This window comes from Scyliorhinus torazame, chromosome 9 (genome assembly GCF_047496885.1).
Source record: "Scyliorhinus torazame isolate Kashiwa2021f chromosome 9, sScyTor2.1, whole genome shotgun sequence".
Lineage (NCBI taxonomy): Eukaryota > Metazoa > Chordata > Chondrichthyes > Carcharhiniformes > Scyliorhinidae > Scyliorhinus > Scyliorhinus torazame.
Genome location: NC_092715.1, coordinates 63341253 through 63357507, shown reverse-complemented (window position 1 = coordinate 63357507; position 16255 = coordinate 63341253). Strand labels below are relative to the sequence as shown.

Sequence of the window (16255 nt, the reverse complement as noted above, 5' to 3'; positions counted from 1 at the left end):
ACCTGAAACAGATGGTATCCTTGAGTAAACTGACTCATCACCATGGCTGTCACACCGAGTCATTTCCCCATGTAAATATGGCAAAAATAAACACCGCCGACCTTAAGGTGGCTAATAAAGCAATAATTCCAGACAAGTATTGACTTACTACAATCTGAGAACTGTCAGCATAATTTCCTGGATCATGAATATGCAAACATGCAAAATAGGAGCAGACGTTGGCCACTCGGCCCCTCGAGCCTGCTCCGCCATTCAATAGGATCATGGCTGATCTGTTTGTATTTTGCGTTCCTCATTTTCATCCACCCCCGATAACCTTGGATTCCCTTGCCTAACAAGAATTTACCTACCTCTGCCCTAAAAATATTTAGTGACCCCGCTTCCTCCGCCTTCTGAAGCAGAGAATTCCAAAGTCACGCAACACTCTCCTCATCTCTGACCTAAAAGGGTGACCCCCTTATTTTAAACAGTGCCACCTAGTTCTGTACTCACCCACAAGAGGAAAAACCTTTCGACGTCCACCCTGTCAAACCCCCACGTCCACCTTGTCAAAACCATTCAGGATCTTATATACTTCAATCAAGTCACACCTCACTCAACCGTTGGCAGCACAGTGGGTAGCACTGTTGCTTCACAGCTCCAGGGCCCCAGGTTCGATTCCCAGTTTGGGTCACTGTCTGTGTGGAGTCTGCACGTTCTCCCTGTGTCTGCGTGGGTTTCCTCCGGGTGCTCCGGTTTCCTCCCACAAGTCCTGAACGACACGCTGTTAGGTGAATTGGACATTCTGAATTCTCCCTCAGTGTACCCGAACAGGCGTCGGAATGTGGCGGCTATGAGCTTTTCACAGTAACTTCATTGCAGTGTTGATGTAAGCCTACTTGTGATAATAAAGATTATTAATTAATTAATTAATTAATTAATTAATTAAACTCGTTTGTACAATTGTGCTGTTGGATGAAGATGTAATGACAGGGTTTTTTCTGGTGGCTTTTATTGTAAAGTGTTGTCCAAGAGGACTGTTGTCTGGTGAATCTATCAGACATTTTGACCAGTTTATTATTAAAATGTTTATCCATGTGCTCTTACTTATGAGACGAACAAAGGGCAAAAATAGGTTCGCAGGTTAACCCAATTTTATTCACAAGCAAATCTCAAATCTCTTGTACAAAACAACTCTTAATTCTCTTTCTCACAGCTACTCTATGCAGCTGGCTATTACTGTAGCCTTGTTATGTAACTCCATTTTATTTGGGTATTACAATCCTCAAAATTAATCACACAGGATGTAAGTCAGACTCACTGCTGAGCTCTAGGTATTACCTGTACTTAGTGAAGGAGACTGCCCAGGCTATGATCACTCGATACAGATATCTTCTTCTCTGAGCTCCAAGCTCCGGGCCCCTTCTTCTGTGATGGTTTTTCTTGGGATGCCCATGTTGTCGTTGATGATGTGTTCTGATGTTCCTTCTTTTATGCAGGTTCTGCTAGCGCTGAGTCATAGATATACACCCACACCTGGCCTGCGTTTTATTGTCCCATCAAGACTTAAATTCATTAATAGAAATAAACAGGGTACTCCTGTTCAGCCAGGGTGATTGAATCAAGATCCATTGTCCTCTGAAACACTCTTGTCTGACCAACTATTAGCCCATTATGGAGTCTGATTGCTTCTTTGTTTACTGTTCATTCAGCTGCAGAGCTGATCTCCTCTACTTCAAAGTTAGTGACGTATTCATAGCATGATCTTTTGTCCTTTAGTGTTAATGTGATAACTACTGTAAGTGGATAATCACTACGTTCCATATAGCGATAATGAGTTCCTGTGTTGACTTGAGTGCTATGGCAAGTGGCCAGTATCGATTTCAGCCGGGGCCTTATTTGACAGTTCCTATTTTTCGGCCAATGTATCTTTTCCCCTCTTGTCAGCCTGTTCCCAGCGCCACAGGACACCGTGATGTGTTGTCCCAGAATAGTGAAGCCATGCTAATGAAGTGATGACTTCCCAAGGGAACCAGAGTTTGCAGAATTGCTTGTGGACAGCCCACCTGGAGCAAGGAGTTCCTGGATGCCTCCGACCTGCCTCCTCCTCCTCATCATCTTCTTTCTCTTCCCTCCCTTGCCACTGAGCCGGAATCATGATGCCTGGTGGCAGTGGCTGTGCTTCCATAAAGTACCATGAGGATACAGCAGATCATCATGGACTTAGAGACAGTCTCTGGAGAGTATTGTTGGGTTTCTCCTGAGCAATTTAGGAAGTGAAACCATTGTTTAATAATGCTGATAGTCCACTTCACAAATGTTTCTGGTGACTGCATGTCTTTTATTGTTTGCCCATTTTCCTCACATGATCAGATAATAAAATGTAGTCTTCAGCCATGTGTGGAGGGAGGTTATTCCTTGGTTACGAGCAGCCAGTCGCTGGACCTTCATTGTGACCCGGTAGCAATGCGAATAGCAGGCTGTTTCAGCTTGAGGGCATTATGGCTGTCGCCAGGATTGTGGACATTCACCAACATGTTGGTTTGTGCGTGATCACATACCAATAGCACTTAAATGAAGTGAAACACATTGTGGTTCCTGTCCCTCTCTCCATTGGCATCCAAGGGGTGGCAGTGGCATTGTGGTATAGTCACTCGACTCTTATCGAAAGACCCCGAGTAATGCTCTGAGGATCTGGGTTTGAATCCCACGTCGGCATATGGTGGAATTTGAATTCAATAAAAAATCCTGAATTAAAAGTCTCATGATGATCATGATTCAAATCAACTGTTGTAAAAACCTAACATCGTTTAGGGAAGGATACCTTTACCTGATCGGAACTACATGTGACTCCAGGCCCACAGCAATGTGGTTGACTGACTTCTGAAATGGCCTAGCAAGCCACTGAGTTGAAGACGGGAGCTCACCACCACCTTCTCAAAAGCATCCCATAAATGAATTTTTAGAATTCTATAAGGCCAACAAGGTCACATATTAGGAAATCTAATATCACGGCAAAGCCACATGGCATCTCTGCTTGCCGGCTACTTAGAGAGGAAACAATTAACTCTGTTCTCTTGCATTCATGGTCTCTTTCACCTGGTGTCATCTGTACAGTGAACTGGGATATGTTCGCTTAGTCACCTGTTCCTGCCTGGAAGGATACAGTCACAAAGATGTTTAGAAAGGACAAATACTCTGCCCTCTCTTCACGGATGCAGCAACATTCCCTGCCAAATATAGTAACTCACCACAACATCACCCAAAACACTCCACAGCACTTGCATAAACTTTCTGGTAATGTAAATATGTCATATTTCACTGCCAGACCCTCTAAATAGCACTAATTTGGGGTTCTCCGTGTAGCTGAAAGCATGTTTAGCTGAGGGTGATTAGAATGGCTTTCCGTAAACCTGCACAGTTCAAGTGTCAAAGGCATGCATCAAATCAGCCATTTGACATTGTAGTCTGCTGAGGGTTGAGAGCTCTGGTGTATTCACAACATACGCCTTCCCAACATGGAGAACCATCTGCGCCTCCTCAGAAATTGCCAAAGAGTATGGCACGTACCATTTTTGCCATTCAGGCCTTCTGTGGCATTGGCACCAGCAACACGACAGAGCCCAATTTCAAGCCTATATGCTCAACATAGACATGTGTTGTACTTTTTAAAGCTATTTTCCATTGTATTTGTGAGATTTATGTACTATTGCTCACTGAATATGTGCACGAAGGAGTTCTACATCAAGAAGTTAACAACGTGCTGATCTTGAGACATAAAGGGTTAAAAGTAGGGATGATGGAACATGATGAGTGTAGTTGTTAAAAATGGGTTCTCAGAGACAAGCTGCGATTTAGGGCAAACAATGATTTGATCATGAGAGGACAAACAAAGCATTTAAACGTCACCGCACAGTAAAGAGGATTTTGTTCATTATCTAACAGACTCTGTAACTTCTTTAGAATCCAAAGGGTAATTCCCTTTCTCATTGCATTTTTTGAATATATTTTATTTTGGTATATGACAATAATTAGACTTCATATTACTATTTACTATTTAATTGAGGGACACGGTGCGTAATGGTAATGTGATTGCACTAATAACCCAGAGACCCAAGGTAATACTTTGAGGGCATGTGCAAATTCCACCATGGTAGCTGATGGAATTTAAATACAATTTATGAATATGGACTTTTTTAACGTCTCAGTAACGGTGACCATGAAACAATTATCGACTGTCGTAAAGATCCATCGAGTTCATTAATGTCCTTTATTGAAGAAAATCTGCTATCCTTACCAGTAATGTGGCTGACTCTTAACTGCCCTTTGAAATGGCCTAACAAGCCATTGTTATGGGCGATGGGCTATGTTATGGGCTATGATTTGCTGGCCTTTTCAGCAATGCCCACATCCCATGAAAGAATGAAGAAAATAAATTGCTAACAAAATATTGCTTGCGTTGATCTATAAACTTCTGCTCTGTGCAATGAAACCTTCCATTTGAACGAGAAGCAGTGTAGTGCAACACTACTCCAAATCCAGTGAGGAAATGAGATGGCAAGTGAGGTAGGATGTTAAATCTTCAGAAACAGAGGCCACAATATTATAGCCCTGCCACAGTGTGTCTTCCCCGCCCCGGCTATTTAAATTGTCATTTACTTCAGGGGACCATAATATCCTGCCGGGACGGAAGGGCTCTAAAGTCCTGGCCAAAATTCTGCAAAGACATAATATAGCAGAGGTACAACCCCTGGATAGGGAAAAATTAAAATTGCCCTTTGACGAAGGGTAAATACGCTTAGCAGTTTTAACAAGTTATCATGTGTAATTTAAATTATTGTGACAAGTCCTTCAAATACCTAACAGTATTTTTATCATTATTTTGGCAGTCTTTTCTATTTTTAGGTGCCTTGCATCTCTTATGGAAATGGTAATATTTTATTATTTGCATCAAGCAAATTACTAATGCTTTCATTTATAATTGTCTCAGGAATTGCTCATTATTGTATAATAGTTATAATTCCGCCAGGCCCCAGCTAACGTTTTCTTTTCATCTTGGTTTTGTACAGTTGTTCATTTATTGCTGTGTTTCCAGGGGAGTTTGGATGAGTTGGATGAGGTTGCAGCCCTCATTGCAGCAACTGTGCACGATGTGGACCATCCCGGGCGCACCAACTCCTTCCTGTGTAATGCAGGAAGTGAGTTAGCCATACTGTACAACGATACAGCGGTTCTGGAAAGTCACCATGCCGCCCTGGCTTTCCAACTTACAGCTGGAGAAGACAAGTCCAACATCTTCAAGAACATTGAAAGGTTAGATTCACTGATCAACAGATTGTCAGACAATGGAAAGCCCTCAAAGTCAGTATGTTCATTTAGTTTGCCCAATAATACAATCTCTATTCTCTACTGGTTTGAATTTAAGAGCTACTTTCCAGAGGAAGGCCAAAAGTTCACATCATAATATCAACATTTTGCATTTATATAGCACCTTTAATTCAGCAAAATGTCTTAAGGTGCTTCAAAGGGATGTAATCATTCAAACAGTGACATTAAGTCAAAGAAGGAGATTTTCAAAAAAAAGTAACTAAAAGCTCCCTCAAAGATGTAAACCCTCAAAGGAGGGGAGAGAGATTTAGGACGGACTGTTTTATTTTTCTTTCACGGGATATGGGTGTCTCTGGCTGGGGACCAATAATTAGAGCCAAATCCATGGGAAGGAAAAGTTGTCCGCCAATCATAATTGATGGAGCATCACAATTCGACATTAAAAGGGAACCATAATAATTAGATATACATGTTAAATGCACTGTTGCTGGAGAACAGCAGCAAGACTTTGCCACAAGATTTAGCAACAATAAAATATCAGTAAGTCATCACACATCCATTTTCTTTCCCTCCAGGAATCAGTTTCGAACGTTGCGACAAGCAATCATTGACATGGTCTTGGCGACAGAAATGACAAAGCATTTTGAACACGTGAACAAATTTGTGAACAGCATCAACAAACCTATGACTTCTATTGAGGAAACAAGCTCAAATGTAAGGTCATCATGATGTGTCAATGACATGAAATACACTGCCAGTCAGAATTAAGACTATCCGCGGTGATAGGGATAACAGGCCCAAAAAGTCAATCTATTCCATAAAATGTATCCACATTATTAATGTACAAGTGCCATCCTTAATTGATTTCTAGGCAGTAATTTAATCTCAAGGCTCATTGGCATTTTGATTATAAACTGCACAAGCTTCCTGCACATAGTAGATGACATTAGTTGAGCCTTTTTATTAGAGTAATGTTCTATGAATTTACCCAGGCTCACATCATTCCTCGGTTCTGACATCAGTATCTTAGAAATATACAAACATTAAAAAAACCACTATTTATGCCTTGGATGTGGGCGACATTGGTTTCCGTTGAGAAGATGGTGGCTGGCCTACTTATTGATCCTACAGTGCTGTTGGATAAGGAGATTGACGATTTTGAGCCAGGAGCAGTAATAAATGTCCAAATCAGCGTGGTCTGTGGCTTGGACAGGAAACTAGAGCTGATGGTTTTCCGATGAATCTGCTTTCTTCGTTCTCTTAGACAAAAGTTATGGACTTGGGAGTTGCTGCAGTCTGTCTTGTAGATAATATACATTACAATCAGGATAGGCCAGTGGTGGAGGGATTGGATGTTCAAACTGATGGTTAAAGTGCTCATCAAGCAGACTACTTTGTAGAATGTCCATTTTCACTCGCATAATATTTCTGATTGACCATTCTGCAGTCAGGTGGCAGGGACAGACACTAGTCTTCAATAATTAATTCTAGAAATTGTAACCATCAACATAGTACAATAAGATAATTGTGTTTTTACTGGTATTCTCTGAGCAAATTAGTTTGCTATGTATTTCATTTTATGGCAAGAAATGCAAGTTATTGTTCTGGATATAAATGCCACAATTTACAAAAGATGCAATCCTGGCAGAAATGCATGTTTGTTTATGTTACATTATTGGAAAACGATACTTGTGCAAATGCAATGGGAGTTGTTCCCCCCGCCACCCCCCCCCCCCCCAAACTCAGGAGAAAGTGCCTGAAAATATGGCATTTTCATTCCAGGATGGTGGGCACTAATTAGAGTTGGGTTCTCTGCCCTGGAAACAGTTTGGAGGCAGCAACGAGTCTGCCTGATGCCAAGGCAGGCTGTTTAAAGGACCTACTTCAGTGCTCTTTGAATTCATTCCAGTGTTTTATTTAATATTGGGATCTTAGCCAAGTCTCACTGGCTGAGAGCCCAGGCATTCATTCGTCTGTTGAAATAGCTGTGCCCAAGAGAAAACATTGTTTAATTGGCAGTCCACATCATCCCAATTCGGGGCATATACGTTTACCATGACCACTGGCATCCCCTCCAACTTGCCACTGACCATCACATTCCTACCCCCCCGGATCAGCCACAATGCTCTCCACCTCAAACACCACCCTCTTATTGATCAACACCGCCACTCACCTCGTCTTCATATCCAGCCTCGTGTGGAAAACCTGACCCACCCATCCCCTCCTCAGCCTCATCTAATCCCCCCAAATTCAGGCGTGTCTCCTATAAAAACACCATGTCCGCCTTTAGACTCCTCAGATGCGTGAACACACATGACCATTTAACCGCCCAGTCAATCCCCGCACATTCCAGGTGACCAGCTTGGTTGGGGGGCACCCTGCCCATCAGCCATACCCCTTCTTGGGCCAGCCCCCGGCCAGTGTCACCCGCTCCTCCAAGCCTGCCCTCAGATATCCACCGCCATCTCTCACTTCCCAACCGCGCCACACCAACCGCACCCATGTCAGCAACCCACCCCCCTCCACCCCCAGACAAAGAACCAACCCCCCCCAATGCCTTCTGCCTGATGACCCCCCACTTCACTTCCGTTAACTAGCCCACCCAGCTAGCATGGTGGCCCCTGCCCAAAGCCTCTAACCTCTCCATCCCCCGCCAGTCCACCCCTCCCCCTCCAGTCCACCCCTCCCTCCCTCCCCCTAACCACCAACCATCAAAGGAGAACAAAAGGCACACTCATCATCACCGCTCCCCCATCAAAACCCACCCTGAACTATCCACCCCCAACATTCTACCTTACGGTAGAAAGCTCCTCTCCAAAGTTCAATACCCTCACACTCCTCCCAGTCCATGGTCTCTCATAAAGTTCATCGCCTCCTCTGGCGAGTAAAAAAAACCTCCTGCTTCTGATGAGTCACTCACAAGCGCACAGGGTACAAAACCCCAAACTTCCTGAAGAGGGCAGCCTTTACCCGGTTGAACCCGGCTCTCCTCTTCGCCAACTCCGCACCCAGGTCTTGGTGGACTCACAGCTCACTCCCTTCCCAGGTGCACCTCCTGGACTGCCTTGCCCATTTCAAAATCTTTTCCTTGTCCAAGAAACGGTACAACCGCACCACCATCGCCCTCAGCAGCTCCCCCACCTGTGGCTTCCTCCTCAGTGCCCTGTGCCTCCAATCCACCTCGAGCGGCCAATCAAAGGCCCCCTTCCCCATCAACTGCTCTAGCATCCATGCCACATATTTGGCGGCCTCCGCTCCCTCGATGCCTTCAGGCATCCTAACTATCCTCAAATTCTGTCGCCTGGAGTGATTCTCCACGTCCTCCAACTTCTCTCTTAGCTTCTTCTCGCTGTCCACCACCTTCCTGAACTCCATCACCAGTGAGGCCATCCACTCCTCGTGCTTCCCCATCACCTCCGCCACCTTCTGTATCGCCAGGCACTGAACTTCCAGCCTCTGCCCCAATTTCTCAATCGCTGCTCTAAGCGGCTTCACCCCCTTAGCCAGGTATTCCAAGGCCTCCTTCCTCTGCTGCAGGAACATATTATTTGAAAACTCCACCAGCTGCTCTGTCGACCTCTGGGCAGGCAGCGCTGCCCTCTCGCCCTCCGCCATCTTAACCTGTGTCACACCACGAAAACATTCCTGCTCCAGTTGCTCTCTCTTTCTCGCCACGCTCCCCGTCCTCTGATCCATATGCCAATCTCACCAGAGGAGTATTACCTTCCCTAGACACTCACAAATCTCTGGTACTCAAACCCCCCCCCCCATACGGGTGGGGAAGGAGCAACAAAATCCACCTTGAGTGGGAGCCACCAAATGTACGACCACTCACTCCATGGCCACCACCGGAAGTCCCCATTTCCCCAGAACTTCTGCCTGACTCCAGTTGAAGGTACAGCTGGAGAATGGGTCACCCCCAGAACGTCAGGGTCAACCAATGAGAGGGGAGCAGTATTAAAACCTCAAAAGCAGCTTTAACCTGCAGTCGGGCCAACATGTTGACAGAGCAATAAGAAGAAACGCAAGATAGTTCTTTAAAATGTGGGTTTAACCTTGTAACCTAAATTGCTGCAACAGATTTAAATGGTTGGCAATTATATAAATGACTGATTTTTGTTCCAGAGTGAAGGCAGTGATGGTGAATGTTCGTCCAGTATAAAGAACTCAATTGACGACAGACTGCTCATTAAACGCATGTTGATTAAATGCGCTGATGTCGCGAACCCTTGCCGCTCTGTGAAGTTATGCGTCGAATGGGCTGGGAGAATTTCTGAAGAATATTTTGCTCAGGTAACATTGCAATATTTCCCCATTGTTTCAGGTTGGGTGGAATCAACATGCTTAAACTGAGCCCCGATGAGTGGAAGCTGATAGAAAGAAGTTGATCTGTTATGTTCTTCTTCTTGATGTTATAACCTTTCCAGTTTACCTCAAGGTTCTTAATGTATCCCTGTTGGAAGTATGTTTTCACAGTGAAATAAGTGTAACTGTCAGCATTATTTTTTAATGTTTCCACACTCATGTGGTTGGGAATAAAATGCTCAACTTTATTTAAATTTAGCCATAAGGAGAAAGCCCAGGTTCAATCCATTTGTGCTGACTGAGGTAATCTCAGCCAGGGAAGCTGTTAGAACACTGCGGTTGGCCTCAGTGCCCAAGGGATAGGAAATTGCCAGGGTCCCCATTCGTGATTGATATACAATGCCGGTGTGCATGTTCAGATGCTGGCTGAGAAGGGCCAGTTAACACTCACTGTAAAATGACTTGAACAATGGCCACAAATAATGGGCCAACTACCAGAAAGAAACTGGAGCCCATAAAAATGCCGAGGGAGGGGGAAAGAGTTAAAAGTATAGACAAAGGCATTTAATCTGTATTAAGTGGTGTTAAGAACGCCGCTGCTGTTAAATGTTAGGGTATCCCAACACCCAGAAGGGTAACTTAGAACACCAGTTCTCAGTGGTGTATATTTTCAATGTGGTATACTGTTAGAAAAGATATGCAAACAAGGGAAGAATAGTCCAGTTGTTTTGTGATCAATTAATAAACAATAGCTGGTTAGCATCGCTGTCTCACAGCGCCAGGCCCCGGTTCGATTGCAACCTTGGGTGACTGGCTGTGTGGAGTTTGCACGTTCTCCCTAGTATGCACAGATTTCCTTCGGGTGCTGCGGTTTCCTCCCACAGTCCAAAGATGTGCAGGTTAGGTGAATTGGACATTGTAAATTGCCCCTTAGTGTCCAAAGGTTAGGTGAGGTTAATAATCTAATAATCTTTATTAACGAAACAAGTAGGCTTACATTAACATTGCAATGAAGTTACTGTGAAAATCGCTTAGTCGCCATACTCCGGCGGGTACACTGAGGTCAAAATTCAGAATGTTCAATTCACCGAACAAGCATGTCGTTCGGTACTCGTGGGAGGTAACCAGAGCACCCAGCGGAAACCCACGCAGACACGGGGAGGATGTGCAGTAACCCAAGCCGGGAATCGAACCTGGGACCCTGGTGCTGTGAAGCAACAGTGTTAACCACTGTGCTACCGTGCCGAAAACAGTATGGTTATGGTTACGGGGGGTATTGTAGGGGATTGAGTCTAGATAGGGTGCTCTTTCAGAGGGTCGGTTCAGACTCGAAGGGCCAAATAGCTTTCTTCTGCACTTTACGGATTCTACGAGTTATTAACTTAAAAGAAAAAAGGACAATAATACACTACAACAGTACACATAACAACACTGATGGCTATACACACACATTACATGAAGCTATACCTTTGTTCCTACGTTTCCTGAACACTGGGATGCCCCTTGTTCCAAAATATATAAAGTATTTTATAACTTAATGAGCTAAATCCAGCAGATAATTACCACACACAGGTTGTTTGTCCATGTTTAGAAAAACACCTTCAGTTTCAGCAAAGGAACAATCTTCTCGGTTCGGGTTTTGGATTTTAACTAACTGCTCTTTTAGAAATAACCTGTTTTCAGGGGAGACTATTTTTGGCAGCTGGGTGTGGCTGTGATAGCAGTGCTGCTACTGTCTCCCTTTCTCCAGTTATTGTGCTTTGGAGATATATCATTCTTTCCCTTTGATGTTGCCCACCCTATAAACCCAGCTTCACTTATCTCTCTACTTTGAAGTTACCTCTTCTATGCCCCATTGTTTTCCCCTAGTCACATGGGTAAACACTTGCTTTTCTCACTGGTATTCTAACTCGCATATCAAAACACCCCTTCGGACAGCTGCCCTTAGCAATTCCACTTTTTATTCTGTTTTAGCCTAATTTTATTTATTAACCTTAATTTTCCCCAATTCTTAACAGTGGAATTATCTGTGCATCTGTTTTAATTGGAAAAAAGGCCAAGCGTAATTTTCTCATTTACACGTTGAGTGGGAGCCTTGCCTACTCGGAGTGCATACCAAATATTCGCTTTCCAATATTTACATATGCTGTATGGGCGAGTGGGGCTCCCTTACCCTTATAGGACATCAAAGTCAGATTGTTTAAATCACCATGTTTGAACATTTTAACCTTCCTCACATTGGCCATTAGTCTTTAGTTTAGTTTTTATTACACAAAGCTAAATTACAGGCTTGATGCCCGATGCATCATTATCTGCTTTATTCATGTAACAATTAATATTAATGCAACAATTACTATCTTTGTCAACAGACAGATGAGGAGAAATGCCAAGGTCTGCCAGTTGTGATGCCAGTCTTTGATCGGAATACCTGTAGTATTCCAAAATCGCAAATATCGTTTATCGATTATTTTATAACTGACATGTTTGATGCTTGGGATGGTAAGAATGTCATTTTGATTTTTTAAAGTAATTTATATTGCATTTTTAAGTTGATTTTAATACTCCGGGTTGTATACTTCTAAATTTCAATCTTGTTATACTTCTAACAAGGGGAGACAGTGGCACAAGGGAAGACGGTGGTACAGTGGTAATGTCACTGGAGTAGTAATCCAGAGACATAGTGATTAGCCAGAGCATTAGCTCTGGGAACCCTGGTTCAAATCTCACCACGTTAGAGGTTTGAATTTTTAAAAAAATTTTTTTTTAAATCTGACCATGAAACCACTGTCGTAAAAACCCATGATTCCCTAATATCCTTGAGGGAAGGAAATCTGTCATCCTTACATGGTGGCCTCCTGAAATGGCCTAGCAATCCACTCAGTTCAAGGACAGTTAGGGGTGGGCAGCAAATGTTGGCACAACCATCAATGCTCACATCCCATGAAGGAATAAAAAATAATGCATTCACTGCAGCTCAGAGAGAGAATCTGAATTTTCCAGGAATTTTGACCCTAAGACTTGGTTATTGGTGGGGTGGAAACCCTGTTCATACTTTTTAAATAGGGTGTTTGCACACTTTTGGAAAGTTATGTCAAAGGAAATTCAGAACCATCATTTACCTTTTTTTTATTTTAGAGTACCCAATACTTTTTTTCCAATTAAGGGGCAATTTAGCGTGGCCAATCCACCTACCCTGCAGTTCTTTTTGGGTTGTGAGGGTGAGACCCACACAGACACGGGGAGAATGTGCAAACTCCACACAGACAGTGGCCCTGAGCCAGGATTGAACCCGGTTCCTCAGCGGCGTGAGGTAGCAGTGCTAACCACTGTGCCACCGTGCTGCCCTAACTATAATTTACCTTGATTGTAGTGTCCACCTATTATGCATCTGGGAGCAATTACTATTTAGCGGAATAACTTTAAAATGTTTCTTCTGGAATGCCACAGGTTCACATCAGGGTGATTAGTCATGGAGATTTTGTCCACTTTTAACAAAACATTAAAATATTCAGTTACGACCCTGCACAGAATCACAGAACGATCACAGCAAACCTTGGGCACGTATGCAGCCACATGCTATGAAGGAGGGGAAAATGAACACAAACATTTTGCACTTTCTTTCATAGCTAGTTTACTTCCTATCGGCAGGTATTCGATTTCTGGTACATATGAGTATAGTGGAAATTATACACAGGTGTATAAATGCTAAATGAAAGACCTAACATTGGAAGATAATGCAAAATACCTTACACATGCAGTAACTCAGAGTAATACACCAAAGCTGTGTTTATTTAAAAAGGCCAGGTTGCCTTTGTTCACTATATTACGTTTCTGTGTTTTATTTGAAAATATGATCTTGTGCTTGTTGAATTAAGTAATTTTCAATAATTTAGAAATTATTTTCATGTCATTTCAACTGTCTGCTTTTCAGCATTTGCAAACCTCCCCAAGTTAATACAGCACTTAGCTGAGAACTACAAGTACTGGAAAACCCTAGATGAATGCAAGTGCAAAGGTCTGCGACCTCCACCTGATCTTTGAAGGAAAAGGTGAAAGGACAACATATTTTGTTTGCCATCCTCACTTCAACTCGTGACTGAAGCAAAGCCATTAAGAGATTCTATTTTAGTTCAAGTGACTGTAAATTTGTAATGTAACCTAAATCCTCCACAATGCAGGGACACCTGATGTACAGTGTGCAGGAAATTATATTGAATTTTCATGGTGGGGTCCCACTTACAAACTGAATAGCACAGAACTCTCGAATTTCTACACCGACTTTGTCATGGTTCAAGTAAATTTTAGTAACATTCCTGAAGAATATCCGCAGAGTATGGAAAAGAAGTGGTACATCTTTGTTGAGGGAAGGCACAATGAATGCAATTATCACCCCAAAACCGCACGTGTAAGTAAGCCTTTCATTTCCTATAAGAGCTAGGAGCAATGGTCTATCGATATTCACCAATTTGTCATTGTTTTTAATCAATAACAGTCGGGACATTAAGGCATCTGTGAGCAGTGGTAGGTTTACATATTCTATAGATACTTAACATGCAAATAAATCTTTTCCCCAAGTGAAATGGAAAAAAAATCAGTTCAACACAATATTGTGAGAGGGTGATCCCTTAATTTATGTCACACTGTATAGTCTGATTTGATATTTTAAGTTATACTTTTCAAGGCCTTACTTAATCTGTGCCAAAAACCTGACGCCAAGCAGTTGAGATCAATTTATTTTCCAGAATGTGATTGAATGTACCAACTAAATTATTTCTTCAATCCGTACTGATTTATGTGGAAATATGCACTAAAACCTGTGGGTTTCACCTACATTAGTTTTCAGTTCAATATGTGCAACAACCCCTACATTTATGTATTTATGAAGTATTCTGAATAAAGCCACAAGATAGTTAAGAATGAGATGGCCATTTCTCTCATCTTAGCTCACTCATCCAGGTGTATGTTAACGTCCCCCTATTGCTGTACCCATATTGTTTCTTAAATGATTCCTGGGCTTTTGCCTCCACTATTGGAGGTGGGGGTGTTGTGGTTCAGTGTGTTACATCCCTGCCTCATAGCCAGAAGCTCTGGGTTCAAATCCCACTCCAGGACTTGCTGGCCAAGGAAGGTGTGTTCATAAGGTGGTCAAACAGGTTGAGTGTCAGCCAATCAGGTTGTAAATCCTTCCAATACATCGATAGCAGATGGTAAGAACAGGAGAGTTTCTTGTTCAGCTGTACCAGTGTGTGGTGGTGCCCCTCAAGCTGTAGCTGCTGGTGAACTGTTCCAAGGGAATGTGAGCCATGGAAACAAACATAACTGCGGGCTTTGGCTGCCTCGTGTGCCACTAGATACGACAAAACCAAAGTGTTCTATCAAGGGGCATGTTCCATGTATTAATCACTGTGACAAATACAGATATTAATCCTGAATTTGCCTTGTACTAGTTGGAGGTGGTGGGGCTTGTCACGTTCATGCAATTTATTTGAAATGAATTTTATAGATTTCGATTTTCCATATGATTAACTGTCTTAAGTATGTAAAATCGGTTTGATGCCACCTGTCAAAGCTGAAAAACTCAGATTTCTCCAAACCTTCTTCTTAACTCTGGCCTCTGACACTATGGATCAACCATATAGTTCTTCTCTGCACTGCCTCTAATACTTCCTTGGGTCTTGATATCGAGAACAAGACACAGTACTCGAGATGCAGCCTGACCAGAATACTGCAGTTTGATCATGATGCCATTTGATTTCTATTCTGCTGTTTTCGGTACATGGTTTGGGAATGTATTGCTTTGTTGACTGCTCCTCTGCATTGTTTGTATGTTCAGAACTGCAGTTACTCAAACACCTCCTTCGATATCATTCTGAGCTATTTCAATACTATTCACAAAGCACATCAATCATTTTTTGCCCTTTCTTTCAAGTTGAAAGTGGATGGAAATGCAATGTGTGTATACAGAAGTATTCTATCAGTTGCATTCAATGTGAATACATTGGCAGGAACTGTGGGATAAAAGAACATGTGAGAGAAAGACCCATGTGGAATGGGGGCTGGATATTCTGAATCTGTTACAGTTAATGGGGTGACCAGGCAGCATGCTGTAGTCACAACTGCAAACAATCTGAGACTGAATTCACAATGAGAAAAGTAAACACATGAAGGACCAAAAACAAAATTACAGGTAAAGCAAGTGTCAACCTCTAATTAATGTGAAGCATACAAAAACTATTGTGTATGTACATAGAAAAATTGCAACAAATATATAATTGGTTATCGACAGTGCCATAGTAATTGTGTTCACTATTGGGACAATATGTACAACAATAAATATAAATAAATACAATGTTGTTTTATCAATGTATCTTAGTGTGCTAAAATTGCTACCTTTTACCATGCACTGGTTTGCATCATATTGGCGATGAGGTTTGGGTGGCCCCATCATTTGAGGCATGCTCCATCGGGTAGTATTCTGGCTCAGCAGATATCATTGTTGCACAGAGCTTCAGAAAGGTCTCCAGAGCACTTGAGAGAGCTCCAGGTGGTTACATCCCGGAGCAACATAAAGCAAAGTTGCTGACTTCCCCTCAATGTGGTTGAACTGATTGATTTGAGAGTTTACCAGTTCTTTCAACTGTTA

At 42.7% G+C, this 16255-nt stretch overlaps 1 protein-coding gene across 3 annotated transcripts in view; it reads left to right on the top strand.

Moving 5' to 3' along the window:
- pde8b (phosphodiesterase 8B) overlaps window positions 1–15971 on the top strand; it is a 642529-nt gene extending 626558 nt beyond the window's left edge. For all 3 annotated transcript variants that reach the window (XM_072516021.1, XM_072516020.1, XM_072516019.1), the window contains exons 19-23: window positions 5075–5292; window positions 5883–6021; window positions 9433–9600; window positions 11982–12111; window positions 13544–15971. In XM_072516021.1, coding sequence (XP_072372122.1) covers window positions 5075–5292; window positions 5883–6021; window positions 9433–9600; window positions 11982–12111; window positions 13544–13653 — 765 coding nt within the window. In that variant the 3' untranslated portion in view covers window positions 13654–15971. The remainder of the gene's footprint in view (window positions 1–5074; window positions 5293–5882; window positions 6022–9432; window positions 9601–11981; window positions 12112–13543) is intronic.
- The last annotated feature ends 284 nt before the right edge of the window (window positions 15972–16255 follow it).